General features: G+C 44.6%; 1 protein-coding gene across 5 annotated transcripts in view; it reads right to left on the bottom strand.

The window, feature by feature from the left end:
• SNX13 (sorting nexin 13) overlaps positions 1-12,838 on the bottom strand; it is a 147,722-nt gene that overhangs the window by 48,743 nt on the left and 86,141 nt on the right. For all 5 annotated transcript variants that reach the window (XR_012644048.1, XM_074984652.1, XM_074984654.1 and 2 more), the window contains exon 16: positions 1,132-1,169. Coding sequence is in view for 4 of the 5 variants with exons in the window: in XM_074984652.1 (XP_074840753.1) it covers positions 1,132-1,169 (38 nt within the window). In the remaining variant the exon portion in view is untranslated. The remainder of the gene's footprint in view (positions 1-1,131; positions 1,170-12,838) is intronic.

The following is a 12,838-nucleotide window of genomic DNA, read 5'->3' as shown; positions in this document are numbered from 1 at the left end:
CTCTAGTTTTTATTTTATGTATTTCTTGGCACTTCATGTATAGCACATTTCATTTTAACAGCCGGTTAGTCAGTTTCCCATTTGTATGCCCCCCCTGCCCCCCCCCTTTTTTTTTAATAGGCGAGAAGAAAATATGATAGTAAAGCCATAAAAATTGGCAGAGGAATTCCAAGATGTGTAAACACACAAAATACTTTCAATTTTTTTTTTAAATTTACTAGTTTTCAAGTTAATCGTGGGCACAAGTGTTTGTATCCCTCAGCCTTCAAAGATAGGTAACTAGGTTATAATGAATAATATAGCAGTGAAACTCAGATTCAAAGAATCTCCAGAAGAGCAACTTAGAACATTTGTGAGGCATGAAAATGACATGTCTTCATCATATTTAGATTTCAGACCTCTCCACACTTGAAGTAAGGGTTGACCCCATATTTATAAAGTTCCCAGACTTATGTACAGAAAACTGACATAGGAGCACAGCTGTAACTTCCCTGGGCATCAAGCACGTGTAATTTAGAGGAATACACTGAGGGGTTGAGACGGAAACATACTTGAGCAGGCTGATTTTTTTTTTTTTTGAAATAGCTGTGTAATTTGCTCAGGGATTTGGAATGTCAGACTAAGTCCTGTTGGAAAACGTTAATGGAAAAATGGCACTCAAACATGAATGATAGACTTGGGTACCATATGATGATCTTCACATACATGGAACACATACAAACCTTATAGCCACAAGTATTCATCAAAATTACAGGGGAGTCAATTTAACTGGTTCTTTGGTTCTGATTAACTATTTCAAAACTTATATTCTAGAAAGAAACTACTTAAATCTGCAAGACAGATTTATGCATTTGAACAATTCTGAACAATAACTAAATGCAAACTAGAATCTAGAACTTTACTTACAAACTTCTAAATTGTTAAAGCCATACCTTGAAAGCTAGTAATTTTTAGTATCCTTCTAATTTCATAGGTGAATGAAGAGTTTTAAATTTGCTTAATCAGTTCAACAGGAAAGTAGGCTTATGTTTTCAGAAAAGCATATGCAGTAAAATCAAAACCCTTATCTCTCCTTACTTCAAACTATTTTATAAGGCTTCCATAATGCCGAAAAAAGCCCAAGGTACCTACCAAATTGATGCTGCTTGTAGGGGACCCATTAAAAGATTCTGCAAGGAAAAAAAAAAATCAGCTAAGAATTCAGGAAATGCTTTCTAAACAGTTGCTACATCTCTAAAAGTCATGCAACAGAAAAATTCTCAACAGAAGCACAATAAATTAAATAAACAAACAAACAAACAAATAAAAATCCACTGCTGAAAAATGAATAGCTTGTGGCACACACCCAGTTCCAAGTTTCTAAGTTCCTAAAGGCTCCAACCACATCAACTAAATGAAAATGTGTGCACGCAGGCAGCTAGAAAAAAAAAAGTAGTCCTATATTGCAGAATAATTTGTGATTTTAACTTCAGGGTTATCACTTTAATTTATCTATCTATCTAATTATGGGAGCATCAGAGAGGCTAAAAAGTTGTATGCAAATATGAAAGTAAGTTTTACTAAAACCTCTATATATTTTACATCAACTATTGAATTTCATCTCCAACTAAACATGCTAACTTTGTTCAGGACAACAGAGATAGCTTTTCGTTACTAAAATGTTTACTAACTTTTGTACATCACATTTTTAGTCAGTTCCACTTGACAAAGTCAGTCAGTCAATCTCAAAATATTCCCTATCCCTTCCTATCACAAATCAAATCCATCTAAACATTTCAACACAGAAAATCATCCCCTTTTTTTGATATAGCCCATCTGATTGCAAGGAACAGCAAATATGCTGGTGGACATTACCAGTTTTGCTCTACAGAGATGCTATGGAGAATGAGATAAGTTGAGGGTTTACTGTACTGGAGTAATGTGGGGGAGGGATGTCTGTTAAATTGGGGGCTTACTTTAGCTCTAGCGCCTACCCACCCCTGCCAGGCTCCACCAGCCTCAGTCTCTTCCCTGCCCCAAGCAAAAAAAGCCAGTGACTCACCAGAGCCACCTCTGCTGGAGCCAGAGCTGCCACCACTTGGAGACACCACCATGACTGTTGGCATCCCACCACCACAGGGCAGCTGGACACTCTAGTGCAGCCTTGAGGAGCCACAACCGCTGCTGGAGCTGCCATGTGCTCCTCCCACCAGGGGTGCAGCGTCTACACGAGTGCTGATGTGCCCCACACCTAATGGGAGGAGCACATGGCGGCTCCGGCGGCAGTCCAGGCCGCAGTGGAGGGTTCACCTGCGGCAGACCACAGCAGCTGGAAGCAAGAACCCTGCCAGCCGCAGCAGTGATGGCTCCAGCAGCTCTGGTAAGTTGCCTTAGGAGTTGAGGGAGGAGACAGAGGCAATGTTCATTGTTGTTGCTTTTGCTCTGAGAAGCACTAGATGGAAGCACTGTGAGTAGCTCTTGTAATACAGAAGTTAAGTGCAGAGGGAAAGAAAGACTACTTTACTGATGCTTCTACCTAGGTCTTCTGTTGTTACTATAGCAGTAGAGCACCTTGCTAGCTTTAATATGCATTATTCTCCCAACAGCACAGTGAGATAGGAAGGTATTACTCTCATTTTGTAGATGGGAAAATGAGGATGAGAATACTGCAGGGTGACTAATAGTGAAGCCTTGTCTCTACGAACAGATTAGGTGATATCTGCAATATAAAAGCACCTTGCCTGCTGCATACTAGCTGTCCCTATGAACCCTGCTACTACACACTAAGTTCTGTTTTGAAACAGAACAGACCAAATGGCAGCCCGATGTGGTAGATTTACATTTCAGTTTGTCACACATTAATTGTTTTTGTATTTGAGATCACAATGACTTTCCCAAGGTCTCAAAAAGAAGTCTGCGATTGAGCCAGCAAACAAATCTTGTTCAGTCATGTTCCAGTGCAGTCCCAAATGCATTAGGACAGTGGTTCCCAACCTGGGGTCTCCAGACCCCTAGGAGTCAGCGAGGGTATTGTAGGGGGTCCGTGGGGGGGAAAAAAAAAAATTAATAAAAGTCATCATAGAAAATAAGTTTTAAATAAATTGCCAAGTTACAATCAATTATTTTTAAATTAATTATCTTCCAATAATGTTATTAATAGCTGTCTGAAAAATCTGTGCTGTGGTTTTCATTTTTATTTACTGAAGTGTACATAGCAGCTATAACTGGCTTTGATGGGGGTCCATGAACGGTGGGGAGTTGGGGGGGAGGGAGTGACTGGATGTCCACAACACTGAAAAGGTTGAGAACCACTGCATTAGGCCATCACTTCTATAATGCTAGCACTTAGCAAGGAAACACGTTGGAAGAGCCTTTCAGACAACAGTTGCTCAGCACTTAAAAATAAGGCTACCCTTTAAATCCCCAATTTTCCTGACCCATTCCTCCCAACTCTCACAAACCCAAGCCAGCTACCCAGGTACATCATGCAGAAGTACTGGCAGAGGTAGGGGCTAAGAGGGAAGCTGGAGCTTATAGGGAAAGAAGCAAAATTTGAAGTGGGGGTCTGGGATGGAGAAGCGGACACAAAGTAAGCTCAAATATGCCATAGTTCCTCAGGACAGGTCTACACTCACAGCCATAGTGCTTCAATAAATATATTTCTACACTAATGTTTCTCCCACTGGTGTAGTTACTCCACCTCAGTGAGATCCATAGCTATGATGACATTTTTCCCGTAAACACAGCGCAATCAACACTGGGTATTAGGTCAGTATAACTGTTTCACTTGTGGGTGTGAATTTTTCACTCCTGAAGAATTTAGTTATACCAGTGTCAGACTGTAGTATAGACCTGTCTTCCCTCTTTCATTCTTCACCTGGCACCCAGCATAAGGCTCCACTTCCCCTACTTCATACATAAAGCCCAATTCCCCCATTCCTCACTTTCGTGCAATAAAGAGAAACACACCCCACCACACCTCTTTAGAGCCAGCATTTGACAGTTATGTTAGCTATATGTTGGAAGTGCAAGGAATTTTATCATGAATGTGAATACCGCAATGCACTAGGACTCGTGATGTTTGGTTGTTATGGCATATGTTTGAAAGATGTATTAACTTGCTATTTATGTCATATAAAAACATGTTTGCTTAAAGCTTCTTAGCGGGCATTCCACCATTCGTCTGGGCTAATATATGTACAGATGAAGTCCCACACCAACAGCTAAAAGGACATGTTAGCTCTTCAAATACTCTGAGGATGAAGAAACAAAGTAGATTGAATATCCCTGGGTTGCGTGACATACACATTTGCATCTCAAAGACAGTAGGAAAACAACTGAGCTATTTAAAAGTGGACAAACATTGGACAATGTATTGCTGCAAAACCTGTTTTGGCAGCAGTATAGATGATGACACCAAACAATTTATTCCTCTAAAAACACTGCTACAAGACACCACCAGAGGGCAGAAAAGTACACAATTATATCTTTCATCTTCAGATGTTTTTCTGTGTATATAAATTTTAGAATCTAGATTGTATTTTACTATAGCAAAAGCCTCCATATTGGAGGGGTTAAAATGTGATGCTGTGAATTTAGTTATCCTCCAACCCTGTGTCACTTTGAATATGTTGTAAGAGAAACATTTGTATAATTCACAAAAAGAATTTAGGAAACTGGATCACAGTTTGAGATAAACATATAAAATAAAAATGGGACCTATTCCTAGTCCAGATAATACAGAGAGAAGGAACAATGGCTTGAAAGTATGAAAGCATTTTACGTTGCTATGGTAGTGATCATTTTAAATTATTTAGAGCCTTATGAACATTGTGAATTTTCACTTTTGATACACATAAGTAGTACAACACAATGTGTGTACTCATGCATATAAGAATGTATGAACTTCAATAAAATGAATCATCTGTGTCAGGCCATTATGACATCGCAGCAGAGGCTGAATACGTTTGAAAGTCAGCTGGCAAACATCATCTGAAAAAGAAGTTATTCACCTTGTGCAGTAACAATGGTTCTTTGAGATGTGTGCCCCCATGAGTGCTCCACGGTAGGTGTTGGGTTGTCCCAGCATGAGAGCACGGAGACTTGTCCTAGCAGCATTGAGTGGGGCTGTGCATGTGCTAACACAGAACATGCCATTTGCACCACTAGGGATAGCATGTGCAGCCCTGCTCTCTCTCCAGTTACTTCACTGATGCCTTAACTATGTCTACTGCACCAACTAGAGGGGAGGCAGGCAGAATGTAGAGCACTTACAGGGACATGCATCTCAAAGAACCGTTTCTCTTGCATTCTCCATAGAGAAAGAGACAGAGAGAAAGAAAGTTTGGGAATGAAAGTCAGGAAGACAGTGGCAAAAATGCACACGAAGTGTGAGGAAACAGAATATGTAAGAAGTTTGTGTATGTCCTGCAGTCAACATGTATATTACAAATCACTGTGTCCACTGTTCTTAAGATAGGGGTTAGAAAAAGTAGAGTTGACGTTATTTATTAAGGACCATCCTGTATTCCCATGCATTGCAGCTCTTAAATTATACTGATTTTTTACCAAACTGCAAAAAATGGTTCTTCTTGCTATTTTGGTTGCCAACCTGTGTCTTAGGTAAAGAATATAATCAAGAATTCTAGGTAGTGGGGCTTTTGTGGGTTGCATGCCCCTTTCAGAGCACCAGGAGGAGAAACAGTTCCCTTTGGAGAGGTAAGTTTTGCGCGTTATTTCTCATCTGCTTTGCAAAAGCACATCTCCACTTGTTGGGAGTAGTGGTGTGCAACCTCTGGGTTCCACACAGAAACCAAACTGTCAGATGTAGGATGTGTGGTCTGGGGTGAAGCATGACACCTCCTTTCTGAGATGATAGGTCCAGAAGGCTGGGAAGCAAGCAGGGAGGATGACGAGATAGGTGAAAAAATAAAAGGAAACCAGATCTGCCTGGGCCGGGCTGAAACAATAAGGATAGTTAGTGCTGTCTGGATTTTCCTGAGGACTCTGGCAACCAGAGAAACGAGTGGGAAGGCATATAGGAGGTGAGTATTCCAGGATAGGAGAAAGACATCCCCTAGTGAGCTGTGGCCTTTGCCTGCTCTCAAAACAGTACTGGCTGCATTTCAAGTTCTCCGATGTTGCAAAGAGATCTATGGCTGGATGGCCCCGCATCTGAAAGCACTGTTGGGTCACCTAGTGTCAGAGATCCCATTCGTGGTCCAGGGAGAAATGGTGACTCAGTCTGCAAGGTGTGTTGCTCATGCCTGGCAGGTATGATGCCATGAGGATGATGATGTGCCCAATACACCAGTTCCATAGTTTTATGGCCTCTGCACAGAGCAATTGTGACCAGGCCCCTCACTGACAATTGACATAAAACACCATCGTGGTATTGGCCATGAGGATCCGGACGGTCTTGATTTAAATATGGCAGCAGAAAGTGCTCGTAAGCATTGAAAATGGCACATAACTCGAGAAGGTTGATATGTAATCTCTGTTCATCCCTGGGCCATCAACTTTGGATGTGATGCTGCTGACAATGTTCTCCCCGCCAAGAAGTGAAGCGCCTGTTGTAATTTCATGAGCTGGTTGGGTGCAGTGAAATGGGACCCTTACTAGAGTGTTTTATTCTTGGATCCACCAGTGTAGAGACTCGATTACCTTTCAAGGTACTGACACCGATCTATGTATTTGATGTCTGTCTGAGGTATATACTGATGCCAACAACTGCTGAAGGCAGCAAAAATATACCTGAGCATTGGGGACAATGTAAGTGGTGGCCACCATGTGGCCTGAGGAGGCGAACACATGTAAGAATGGGAGTATTAGAGCTGATGGTAAGTTGCGATATAAAGCCCTTTATAACCTTATGGTGTCGTGGGTAGATAAGCTTGAGCAGTTGTGGAGTGAAGTCAAGCTCCTATGAAGTTGATGCATGTGGTAGGTTCCAGGGTTGATTTGGTAATGTTTATAAGGAACCCCAGAGATTCTGGAAGCTGTCTCGTGGATTGTACCATGGCTCTTGTAACATCTTGCAAAGAAGCTCGAAGGAGGCAATCGTGGAGATATAGAAATATGCTGATGCCTTCCCATCTGAGACGCACAGCTGCTGATGCAAGGACTTTGGTAAATACCCTGGAGGCATCTAAAAGACTGAAGGGAAGGACTCTGTACTGACAGCGCTGTGCTCTGAGGGTGAAGCGCAAAAAGCATCTGTGAGGAGGGCGAACGGCGACATGGAAATAAGCACCTTGAAGGTCCAAGGCTGCAAACCAGTCTCTCTCATCCCATGCAGGGATTATAGAAGAGAGCTGGCCATTTTGAAGCGCTGTTTGCAAATAGATTTGTTCAACCCCCCATAGAGCTAGGATAGGTCTCCAACCCCCTTTTCTTTTCTGTTAGGAAACAATTTGAGTAAGATCCTTTTCCCTGGTGCTGTTTTGGAACTTCTTCCATGGCTCCAGTTTTTAAAAGGTGTACCACTTCAAGCCATAGTTAAGTTCTCAAGGGTAGGGTCTCTGAAGTGGGACGGGGAGATGTTGGAGGGCTGGAGAGTAGAAGGGTAGTATATCCCTGGGCAATGATGTCTAACACCCATCTGTCTGTGGTTATTAGTGTCTACTTATGGTAAAAGGGACATAGGCAGTGTTGGAATATCAGAGTTGTGCAGTGGAGAGTGAGGTAGGTTCAATGAGTCTTTGACCAAAACTTCCAACATGCGGTTTCAAGGCCATTACAGAGGCTGGGCAGTTATTCGGGGTCTATTAGTATTGTACTGATACAATTTATAGGATTGTATTGTGAATGATTGGCCCTTGTATCTGTGGTATGGGGTGCACATCCCCTAAGTGCACAAAGTACATTGTGTCTTTGCTGGAGTGTAAAGCCTCATCTGTGTTTGCTGCAAAGAGCTTGATTCTATCAAATGAGAAGTCCTCCACTTTTGTTTGGAATTCTTTCAGAACACCTGCTGCCTGTAGCCATGAGGATCTTCACATGGTAATGGCTTTGGCTCTGGCTGCTGTATCAGCTTAATCTAATGCCATCTGCACTGCTGTTTCTGCTGCAGTGCAGCCTTCCTGAACTATAGATTTCAGGGTAGGTCTCTTGTCTTCGGAGTAAGTGTTGAAATCATAGTTGGCTAACAGCACCAAATAATTAGCTATGCATAGCTGGAGCATAGAAGACAAATATCCTTCTACCAAATAGCTCCAGGCATTTATGATCCTTGTCAGCAAGAGTATTTTTATCCATTGATCATTTTAATCTATGGTTGGAAGCATCTATCACTAGAGAATTTGATTGTGGGTTTAAGAACAGAAAGTCCATGCCCTTTGCCAGGCCAAAATATTTTCTCTTAGCCTGTTTATTGGTGAGTGCAGACATGGCAGGGTTTTGCCAGACTTCATCTGCTGCCTCCATTACAGACTCATCAAGTGGCAGGGCTACTCTGGCCAATGTAGTTGGTTGTAAATTTTTAGAAGCTTACGTTGCTTCTCTGGTATTTCTGCAAAAGTAATCTCCTGGCTGACTGCCACTCTCTTAAACTGACCCTGTAATTGGGTCAAGAGAAGAAGGATGCATGGGTGAGAGTGCTCCTCCATGAGACATCACAGATCGAGATGTTGGCAAGTCAAGAGGAGGGTGTGACTCTAGAATATCCAGCAGGTGGGTATCATGTGTTTGTGTCTTTTTCACTGTGTGAGAACACACACAAGACAGATGTCTGGTGCTGTGGCACAACAGAGGGAGCCCTTCAGTGATCCCTAATGGGACTGCCATAGTGACAGAGCAACTGATGTCTAGAGTAAAAAGGCTCATGTGGATAGTGATGATCTGAGTAATAATGTCATTTATGAGTTGTTCTCAGGGTGAATGTTGGGATGAAAAGGCACTTCTACATCCAAAACATCTATTAGCCATGGGAACAGCACTCGAACACTGTGGCTGCGTCTATACTATGACATATATTCAGATTTAAGGCAGTTAGCTCAATATTACTATGTGACTCCCTTCACTTTAGATACTATTCGCTTGATTTAGGGAGCACAGATAACAAGATTACAATATCGCAGTTACCTGATGGATATAGTATCAAGCTTGAATTCAGAAGTTTGATTAAAGGCCAATGTGGAAGCGCCATGTCTTAAAATTGGCTTTATTAGATTCAAGAGGTGTCCCATATGTAACCCACAATGACTCTCAGTACTCTGCTGTGGCCGCAGCTCTCCAGGTGCACTGGAATTAGGTAACAGGAACAACATAAATTTCAAAGCTGGAGCAGCAAGCCTGAGGCCGTGGCTCATGTTTGTATGAGAGCCTGAGAAATGTCTGCCTTTCTTTGCTATGAGCGCTGTGAGCACGTTTACCCATTACAAACAGCCCCTGCAGGGAGTTCGTGGTTCTGTCTCTAGACGTTATTTTTCTTCTGCGCTGCCTGGCACCAGCCACTGCCCCACCACACAGCAGCAAGGCTGTTGTGGGTGGTTGTGCTTGCATAAGATGCCGAGAAACAACTTCTCAGCGGTTAACATTTGTGCACAAGCCCCCTTGCCTCCCCCATGGACGCCACACAGTCTGGGTCTTTCCCACACTCAGCTACATCACGTGGGTAACCCCCAACCCAATAAAAGGATGTGCCTGACATTCGGTGCTGACCATGCTGCCAGGCAGCAGCATGTCCTAGCTTGTGCATGTTTAGGTCTCCAAGGGCAGGAAAGAATTTTGGGGGCTTGCTGCCACCGGGGATGGGGTGGGGGGGAAGTCTGACTTGGTGGCTAAGACAGTCGGGGGTGGGGGGCTCTTCAACTGGTCTCCCACTGAATCACCCGTCATGCCCCTAGCAAGGGACCAGTGATGCTTGCAGCTGGTGGGGTAGGGGGAGTCTCCCCCGGCGGCTAAGATAATTGGGGGACTACTTCAGCTACTTCAACATTCCAAGTGGCTCTGCAGCCACAGACCACAGTACCCCAACCCCTGCCAAAAATATTTTCGGGAGCTTGCTGTCCATTGCAGTCACCTGCTGGTTTGATGTTTATTAGAAAATCTTTTTGCTAATATCTCCTATCTGTCTTCATTTTTAGACACTCTGAGAAACACAGGGGAGGAGGGCTAGCTGAGTTTCCTGATTATGTTACAATTCCACTCCCAACACCCATGTTTGCAATGTCTGTGTAGTAAAAGGGAAAGTCAAAAATCTTTTTTCCTAGACTTTTCCATCCTCTTTCTTCTAACTTTGAGAATATAGTCCAGGTCTCTGTATTATTTTTCAGGGATTGGATGCAATCACGGAAGTGGGAGACACTCAGCGGATGGTAAGTTGAGAACACAGCCAATGCACAGGAGCCTTGTAAGTGGCCTGGAAAGCCAAAGACTCTCCACTCAGCAACTCTCTTTTTTTCAAAACCTTCCTGTCTTCTCTTTCTTCATGGTTTTTGGGGTCACTATACTATGTTTTAGGGATTGGATACAATTAAGGGAGGGGGGACACTCACTGGATGGCCAGTTGAGAATTCAGTTACAGAAGAAACACATTTCTATAAAGTTTGCCATCTCTGTGGATGCCCTACTTTCTGTCCTTTCAAAGGGAAAAATGGATGCCTGCTTAGCACAGGGAATGAGGAAAATGCAATGTGGAAAGAAGATCTCAAAGACCAGCAAGCACACCCAGAATGCTACAGTGTGACAAAGTCAGTCCAGTTCCTGCGCCTCTGTCCTCTGGTCAGTCCATTAGGACCACTTAAGAGCCCTGTTGCCCTTGCTGGGCGAGAGGTGGTCTGGGGGGAACCTGGTCCCCACCCACTCATGCTGGGTTCCAGCCCAGGGACCCTGTGCAGCTGTCAGTGGAAGGAGCTGACTCCCTTGGTCCTTGGCACAGCAACTCTCCTCCCTGGGCCACTTCCCCAGACGACTCCCCCTGGTACCTTCTCCAGGCTATAGCAGTCATGGGCCTTCACTCTTGATCTTGTGGAAACTCCTGCTCTCCCTCTGTGATCTCTGGTGTTCCTGTTGTTCTCCTCCGCACCTCTCAAACCTGTTCTCTTTCTGCTCCTCTCCTTGCGTCTCTCTGCTCTGCTCTCCTCTCCCTCTCTCTCCCCGCCTCCCCCTGCCACTCCCACTGTGGAGGGTTTCAAAGACCTCTCATTAGCCCAGTGATTGAGGCCAGCTGACTTTAATTAAGCCGAGCCACCTCCAACCCAGCTGCCTCTGATTGCCCTGCAGGCCCTTCCGCTTGTTCGGGCTTCCTGCCCCCAGCCCTGCCACCCGCCCCTCCCCCACCCAAATACCCTACGGTTGGGCTACTTGGGTCGGGCAACAGTGCACCCTGGACAAGCCATCTGCGTTTCCATTTTGGCTTCCGGATCTATGTTGCACCTTGAAGCTGAAGGGCTGCAAGGACAGGAACCATCTGGTGACCCTCGAGTTTTTGTCCTTGTTGCGGTGCATCCATTGTAGGGGTGCATGACCAGTGACCAGGGTGAAATTCCGCCCCAGGAGGTAATAGCGTAGGGCCTCCATGGCCCATTTCACTGCGAGGCATTCTCTTTCCATGATGGCATCTCTCTGCTCACATGGCAGGAGCTTTCTGCTAAGGTACAGGACGGGATGTTCCTCTTCCCCTACCATCTGTGACAATACCGCCCCTAGCCCGACTTCCAAGGCATTGGTCTGGAGGATAAATTCCTTCTTAAAATCAGGGGCAATGAGGACGGGGTCACTGCAGAGGGCAGTTTTCAGGTCTATAAAAGCCTCCTTGGCTTCCAGGGTCCATTTTACAATATCAGGGCCATGGGCTCTGATCAGGTCAGTCAATGGATATACCCTGGAGGCGAAGTGGGGAATGAATCAGTGATAGCACCCAACCAACCCTAAGAAGGCACTGACCTGCTTCTTTCGGGATGGATGGGGCCCACTTTGTATTGCCTCTACTTTGTTCAGTTGGAGTCTTACAACAACCCTTCCTACAATATACCCGAGGTAACTGGCTTCCACTAACTCGATGGCATGCTTAGTGGGGTTTGCAGTAAGGCCAGCTTTCCTCAGGGTCTCCAACACAGCTTCCACCTTCTCAAGGTGCGTGTCCCAATCCGGAGTGTGGACAACAACATCGTCTAAGTAGGCAGCGGCATACTTAGCATGTGGACGCAATAACTTGTCCATGAGTCTTTTGAACATTGCTGGTGTGTCATGCAGACCGAAAGGGGGAGACGGTGTACTGGAAGAGTCCATTTAGGGTTGAGAAGGCTGTCTTCCTTTGGCCCCTGGGTCAGAGGAATTTGCCAGTAGCCTTTGGGCAAATCGAGGGTGGACAGAAATGGGCCATTCCCAGTTGGTCAATCAGTTCGTCTACTCGTGGCATTTAGCCTTCGGAACTCATTGCAAAACCGTAGGCTTCCACTGGGCTTGGGTACCAATACAATAGGGCTAGATCATTGGCTGTACAACTCTTCAATGATGCCCAGCTCCAGCATTTTCTTAACTTCTGTCCGAATCTCCCCTTCCTTTGCCTCAGGTATCCAGTAGGGCTTGACGTTCACTTTAACTCCTGGATCAGTGACGATATGGTATACTTCTGTTGTTCTTCCGGATTTAGCTGAAAACACATCACGGTTTCTCTCTATCACATCAACTACTTCCATGCGTTGGTCTGGGGTCAACTCAGAAGATATGCACACCTGCTTCTGGGGGTCCTCCTCTGGTACTGGTACTCCCAGAACAGTCAGCTGTACTTCTCTGTCCCGCCATGGTTTTAACAAGTTGACATGATATATCTACTCTAGCTTTCGTCGGTCAGGCTGGCAGACCTCATAATCCACCTTACCAACAACTTCTATCACCTCATACAGCCCCTGCCACC

The sequence above is a fragment of the Carettochelys insculpta genome, chromosome 2 (assembly GCF_033958435.1).
Source record: "Carettochelys insculpta isolate YL-2023 chromosome 2, ASM3395843v1, whole genome shotgun sequence".
NCBI lineage: Eukaryota > Metazoa > Chordata > Testudines > Carettochelyidae > Carettochelys > Carettochelys insculpta.
Note: the sequence above shows the minus strand (reverse complement) of the source record. Positions and strands in the feature narration are given on the sequence as shown.